Below are 6,623 nucleotides of genomic sequence, written 5' to 3'. Positions count from 1 at the left end.
CCGAGAGGGAGGTGTGGAGGACGGGTCACCCCAGTCCTCAGTGGGCGCGGCGCACGTCTCCAGAGCATCTCAAGGGGGCGGGCACCGGTGGTCACAGGCGTGAGGTCAGGTTGAGTTGCTTGAAATGTTAAATTTCATGGTTTTTGTCGTGGTTATAAAAGCATAAGCTGCCAGGGAAGGGGAGAGATACACTGCATTGGAGTCACATCGAGGTGTCCCCTAGCCTATCACAGAATCTGAGCTTCTGGGTGAGGTTGGTAAGCCCATTCTCACTTGAATGCCTTCTGCAGCCAATGTGTTGGTTTTCTTGTTTGGTGTGAAGCTTCATTTTAAGATCTTTGTGAGGTCAGCCATCCAAACGCACAGTTGTGATTTCTGCATATCTTAACTTCGTATATTCTGATGCTGCACGTTGGGCATCTCCAGCAAAATCCACATACACGCCAGGAAGCATTAGGGGGAGTTTAGATGGGTAGGCTTGCCCCAAAATGCTAGTCTGTGTTGCTCTGTTTTCAGTAGCTATATTTTAGTAGCCATGCTTCCCCTTCCATCCTTGACGCCTTCTATTCTGTCAATCAGAGAACTATTCCCTCCCCTCCCTGTGCCCCTTGACACCTCCTGTTATGTTCTGTCGGGAGCACGTTGTCTCGTCGCCCAGGCAGCGGCCCGGCTTTGGACCTGTTCGTCTCAGGCTCTGATGATGCCTTTTGTTGTTGTTTAGTCGCTTAGTCATGCCTTTTTGCGACCCCGTGGACCGTAGCCCACCAGGCTCCTCTGTCCACGAGATTTCCCAGGCAAGAATGCTGGAGGGGGTTGCCATTTCCTTCTCCAGGGGATCTTCCCCACCCAGGGATTGGACCTGCATCTCTTGAATTGGCACTCGATTTCTTTGCCACAGAGCCAGGTGATGTCCCCGCTCCCCTCCAAGGGCAGAACTCTTGCTCCATCTGCAGATACCTTCAGAGGCTCGTATGTGTGGAAAATAGAAAAGAGTCCTTCTCTGGGGACAAGTGAACAGGCCGTTATCAACCAAAGTCAGGGTTGTGCTTAAAGTTGGAAACTTGAGCTCCCATTGTAGCTGGATAGTCACGCCTTGTGAAAATTGAATAGCTGACAAGAAATAGCCTGGAAATAAATTTACTGCAGAACAGTGCAGTTTCCACGACAGTTCTAGATTGTTCTTCAAAATGCAGAACATAAAAACGACTGAAGCCGGGAAAGGACAACGAATACCAGGCAGGGGAACCTGGGGAATTCTTACTCCTGAATCCTTGGATATGTGGGGTTCAGCCTGATATGTTCACCTTGGTTTTGTTTTTCAAGAATAACACGAGAAGCAGGGAGTAGTGGCCATTAAGACACAGGGAGTTCAGGGTATTAAGTTTTGTCATCAGCAACGCCACCAGGGCTGTGGGGCTGAGCAGCAAAGGAGAGTCACACTGGGGGTGTGGATTGAGGATTAAGTGAGGATTAAGTGAATATGCCACCTCCTCGAACATTGCTTTTCTTTTTTTTCCCAAGCGTTATCAGAGAGGGGCAGGGGTGAGCTGGCTGCAGCCCGCCAACACCCCGTTTTTATGATTGCTTCGCTAAATGAGTTTATTCTTTGCTCGGAGCAGTTTGAAGTGCTTTAAAATGTACTCCGTCTAATCCTCTGTTACTCTTTTCAGCTTGAAGTTCTTCAAGCCTGGCCAAGAAGCTGTGAAGTACCAGGGTCCCCGGGATTTCCAGGCCCTGGAAAAATGGATGCTGCAGACACTGAACGAGGAGCCCCCTGTGAGTGCACACACGGCCACCCCTCTTTCTTCCTGCATTTGCGGGGTAGTAAAGAGGCCAGATTAGCTACCATCTTAAAGCAACTTTTTAGAACTCAGTGATATCATAGGTAAAGATTCACTTTTTTGTTATTGGTGTTGCGATTTTTAAAAATTCTGATAAAATACAGTATAAAATTTACCCTCTTAACTATTTTCCAGTGTACAAGTCAGTGGTATTAAATACATTCATAATGCGGTGCAACCATCCACCCACAGAAATTTTCCATCTTCCCAAGTGGAAACCCGGGCTTCCCAGATGGCTTAGTGGTAAAGAACCCGCCTGCCAAGCAGGAGACATGGGTTTGATCCCTGGGTTGAGAAAAATCCCCTGGAGGAGGAAATGGCAACCCACTCCAGTATTCTTGCCTGGAGAATCCCATGGACAGAGGAGCCTGGTGGGCTACAGTCCCTGGGGCTGCAAAAGAGTCAGACAGGACTGAGCAAATGGACAATAAGCAGAAACCTTGTTCCTATTAAACACTAACTCCCCAGCCCCTGGCACTCGTCACCCTATATTCTGTCTCTATGAATTTGAGTACTCTCTAAGTACCTTACTGGGAAAAGATGAAGTTTTAGAAGCTTTTTATTTGGAGATGTTCAAACACGCACAGAAGTAGGGAGAAGAGTGGTGAGTGGCGGGCAGCGCGCAGTGGGGGTGGTCCTGCGTGTCCACCTCCGGCCCCAGCAGTGCTGGCAGTTTGGTCTCCGGCCTTCCCACCCCTTGTTTGGATGCGGTCAGGGCCGTCGGTAACCATTTCAGAATGCAGCCCACAGAGGCGACTTACTCCTTTTTAACGTACCCTCCACTCCTGTCTCACGCGTCATTCAAATCACGCTAATTCCTCAGGGCCAGAGATGGACTCGCGGCCTCCCGGGGGCCAGGCCTCTGCCGGGGCGCCCAGTCCAGCTCAGCCCTCCCCACCTCCACAGCCCACTGCCTTGGGCCGTACCCCCAGTGTGACTCTCCTTTGCTGCTCAGCCCCACAGCCCTGGTGGCGTTGCTGATGACAAAACTTAATACCCTGAACTCCCTGTGTCTTAATGGCCACTACTCCCTGCTCTGAGGATGTAACTGTGGAGACTCTGATTTCTGAGGCCTGTTTTTTTTTAATTGAAGTGTAGTGACTTACAGTGTTGTGTTACTGAGATGCTTTTTAAAGACATGGTTACGTGTAGCATTCCTGAGAAAAACCTGTAGTCCTCAGTCCCCCAGTGGACGATAGGCGTCTCCGTCTTGTCATAAATCACGATGACCGTGAGCCCTCCACGCAGTGTCCCTCCATGCACGCTGCCTTCTGGTGAGTGCTGAGGGCCCAGGCCGCAGAGGCCGAGCTGGGCCTGACGGGAGCAGAGGTGGCCAGTGCGCCTGCTTCACGTTTCTGATGAGGCCTGAGTGCGTCTGAGGTCTCTGCACGTGGCTTCCGTGTCAGCACTTGACTCAGTCTGTGGTCTCGCATCAGGCGAGTGTCCCCTGGCCTGGAGCTGGTCTGGGCAGTTGCAGGGGCCTTCTGCTGTCCCCTTCCAGGGTGTCTGTGTGGTCCTTCAGCTCTCCCCTACATTCTGTGTAGAGCTCAGAGCCGATCAGAACCCCAGCTACTTCCCAAGTGCTGCTTTTATCTCACATTTTAAAAAGTCTCGAGGCTTCCCTGTGGCTCAGTGGTAAAGAACCCACCTCCCAACCTAAGAGACACAGGTTTGATCTCTGGGTCGGGAAGATCCCCTGGAGAAGGAAATGGCAACCCACCCCACCCCAGTAGTCTTGCCTGGGAAATCCCATGGACAGAGGAGCCTGGCAGGCTACAGTCCACGAGGTTGCAGAGTCGGACACGACTGAGTGCCACCACCCAGAACTGCGTGCTGAAGACCGCTGGCGTACAGTGTTGAGTAAGTGTTGACCAGAGCTGTGTCTAATTTTAGGTAACAGGGAAACCACAAACCCCTCAGAGTAAATTTGCATCTTTGTCACGACAAGAAAGCTGGACCAGCAGGTGTAACTTTCACATAGATTTAAACTTAAAGTTGTTTTTTTTTTTTTTTTTGATTGTTTTTTTGGTGTTCTCTGGAGCGGGGAGGAAGCCAGTTTTAAAGGAGAGTTCATAGTCTCCAAAAACATTTAAAGTAAGTTTTTCACCAAAAAGCCAGTCTTCTGCGATGACTGTATTCAGGAAGCCATCAGCCAGGGTCAGGATGGCAGAAAGCCGTCATCTCCCCAGCCGACATCCCTTTCGGGGTGGAGCCCAGAGCACAGGCTGGGGACGGTGTGGCCAGGCCGAGGCTCAGCATTGCCCACCTCAGGGCCTGTCCTGGGGGCATAGCCACATGGATCCCAACCCAGACCTCAGTCACCCCCCTGCCATATCTTGGCGTCTCAGAGCCGTGGGCATCTCAGGTAATTGCTGGAAATGATGATAGGGTGGCTTATTACAGAAAAATTCAAGTATTCAGACTTCATATTACAAACCAAAATTCTTCTCCATATGAATTTTGCTTTATATTTTAAGTGAAAGCTTTTTTTAAAAACTTCTATGAAAGTGTTGGTCTCTCAGTCGTGTCTAACTCGTTACAACTCCAGGGACTGTAGCCCACCCCTGTCCCTGGAATTCCCCAGGCGAGAATACTGGAGTGGGTTGCCATTTCCTTTCCGGGCGATCTTCCCGACCCAGGGTTTGAACCTGCGTCTCCTGCATTGCAGGCAGATTCTTTGCCATCTGAACCACCAGGAAGCCCTTCTGTATTTATAACTAAAAATAACTTAATATATACGTTTTCCTATTTAAACAGGATAAATTTAGGGGTTTCCCTCCTATTTTTATAGTAATATATTAAAGTCAAGGAAAATCTGCCATTTCTTACCTTCTACTCCAATTTTTATATTTCCATGTTTCCTTCTGTATTTTTTCCTTAAGTAGTCATCATCACATAGACATGGTTCATTTCACTAATGATCTTTTTATATAGTTGAACATCTTTACAGTGATCATGTTTTATCTTCTGGATATGCCAGAATTAACCTTTTTTCTGTCATTGGATATTTAGGTTGTTGAGATAATTTTTCTCTCATCAGAAACGCTATCTTTGTAAAGGACTTTTTTCCCTACTTTGGAGTGACTTTTTAGAATATCCAAACATAACATTGCAAGGCAAAAAATAAAAAAGCCAGACCACTTTTAGAGCTCCTGTTGAGTAGTGCCGAGCTGCTTTCATTTTTTAAAAAGGTCTTTATTCTTGGCCGTGCTGGGTCTTCACTGCTGCGCGGCCTCTTCTCTGGTTGAGGCGCAGGAGTTCGCTCTAGTTTTGGGGCACAGGCTTCTCCCTGCGGGGCGTTTCTGGTTGCGGAGTGTGGCTCTGGAGCACACGCTCAGGAGCTGTCTCCCTGCGGGGCGTCTCTGGGGAGCAGGCTCTGGAGCACACGCTCAGGAGCTGTCTCCCTGCGGGGCATCTCTGGGAAGCAGGCTCTGGAGCACACGCTCAGTAGCTGTCTCCCTGCGGGGTTTCTCTGGTTGCGGAGCGTGGCTCTGGAGCACACGCTCAGTAGCTGTCTCCCTGCAGGGCGTCTCTGGGGAGCAGGCTCTGGAGCACACGCTCAGGAGCTGTCTCCCTGCGGGGCGTCTCTGGGGAGCAGGCTCTGGAGCACACGCTCAGTAGCTGTCTCCCTGCAGGGCGTCTCTGGGGAGCCTGCCTCTGGAGCACACGCTCAGGAGCTGTCTCCCTGTGGGGCATCTCTGGTTGCGGAGCGTGGCTCTGGAGCACACGCTCAGTAGTTGTGGCTCACGGGCTTAGTTGCTTCTGTGCATGTGGGATCTTCCCAGACCAGAGATCAAACCCGTGTTTCCTGCATTGGCAGGCGGATTCTTGACCACTGGACTTCCAGGGAAGCCCCAGGTTGCTTTCTTAAGACTCTTAAGCCCACGTTGTCCCCAGCTTGGGGACGGGACCCATTCTGTGATACACTGTGAAGTTCCTGTAACGATCATCTATCTTTACCTGCCATGGAACAAGGACCAAAGACGTGCTCCTTTGGTGCCACAAGTGGGCGTTTCACCACCGCAGGCCCTCTGAGCACACACAGCGACACCCAGCCCCCTCTTTCACTGTGTTGGACTCGCTGCCTGTGCCTTAGCCGTCTCTCTCAGACACCCTTCTCTGTGGGTCCTTAGCACTTAACACAAACGTAGCATGGAAGTCAGGCCAGCAGCAGAAAGCTTCACGTTGCTGCTGTTCAGTCGCTCAGTTGTGTCTGATTCTTTGTGACCCAGTGAACAGCAGCACGCCAGGCTTCCCTGTCCTTCACCAGCTCCCAGAGCCTGCTCAAACTCATGTCCATTGAGTCAGTGATGCCATCCAACCATCTCATTCTCTGTTGTCCTTTTCTCCTCCTTCCTTCAATCTTTCCCAACATCAGGGTCTTTTCTAATGAGTCAGCTCTTCCCATCAGGTGGCCAAACTATTGGAGCTTCAGCATCAGTCCTTCAAATGAATGTTCAGGACTGATTTCTTTTAGGATTGACTGGTTTGATCTCCTTGCACTCCAAGGGACTCTCGAGAGTCTTCTCCAACACCACAGTTCAGAAGCATCAATTCTTCGGTGCTCAGCCTTTTTCATGGTCCTACTCTCACATCCATACATGACTACTGGAAAAACCATAGTTTTGACTATACAGATTTTTGTCAGCAAAGTAATGTCTCTGCTTTTTAATATGCTGTCTAGGTTTGTCAAAGCTTTGCTTCCAAAGTGCAAGCGTCTTTTAATTTCCTGGCTGCAGTTGTCATTTGCAGTGATTTTGGAGCCCAAGAAAATAGTCTGTC

The 6,623-nt window shown here is 49.9% G+C and overlaps 1 protein-coding gene across 1 annotated transcript in view; it reads left to right on the top strand.

Moving 5' to 3' along the window:
• Positions 1-6,623, top strand: part of TXNDC5 (thioredoxin domain containing 5 (endoplasmic reticulum)) — a gene marked incomplete at its 5' end in the record, with an annotated part of 23,285 nt that overhangs the window by 4,134 nt on the left and 12,528 nt on the right. Inside the window, one exon of the mRNA XM_010835885.1 lies at positions 1,671-1,776. Coding sequence (XP_010834187.1) covers positions 1,671-1,776 — 106 coding nt within the window. The remainder of the gene's footprint in view (positions 1-1,670; positions 1,777-6,623) is intronic.

Source organism: Bison bison, unplaced genomic scaffold (assembly GCF_000754665.1).
Source record: "Bison bison bison isolate TAMUID 2011002044 unplaced genomic scaffold, Bison_UMD1.0 scf7180017864053, whole genome shotgun sequence".
NCBI lineage: Eukaryota > Metazoa > Chordata > Mammalia > Artiodactyla > Bovidae > Bison > Bison bison.
This window is presented reverse-complemented; position numbering and strand designations above follow the sequence as displayed.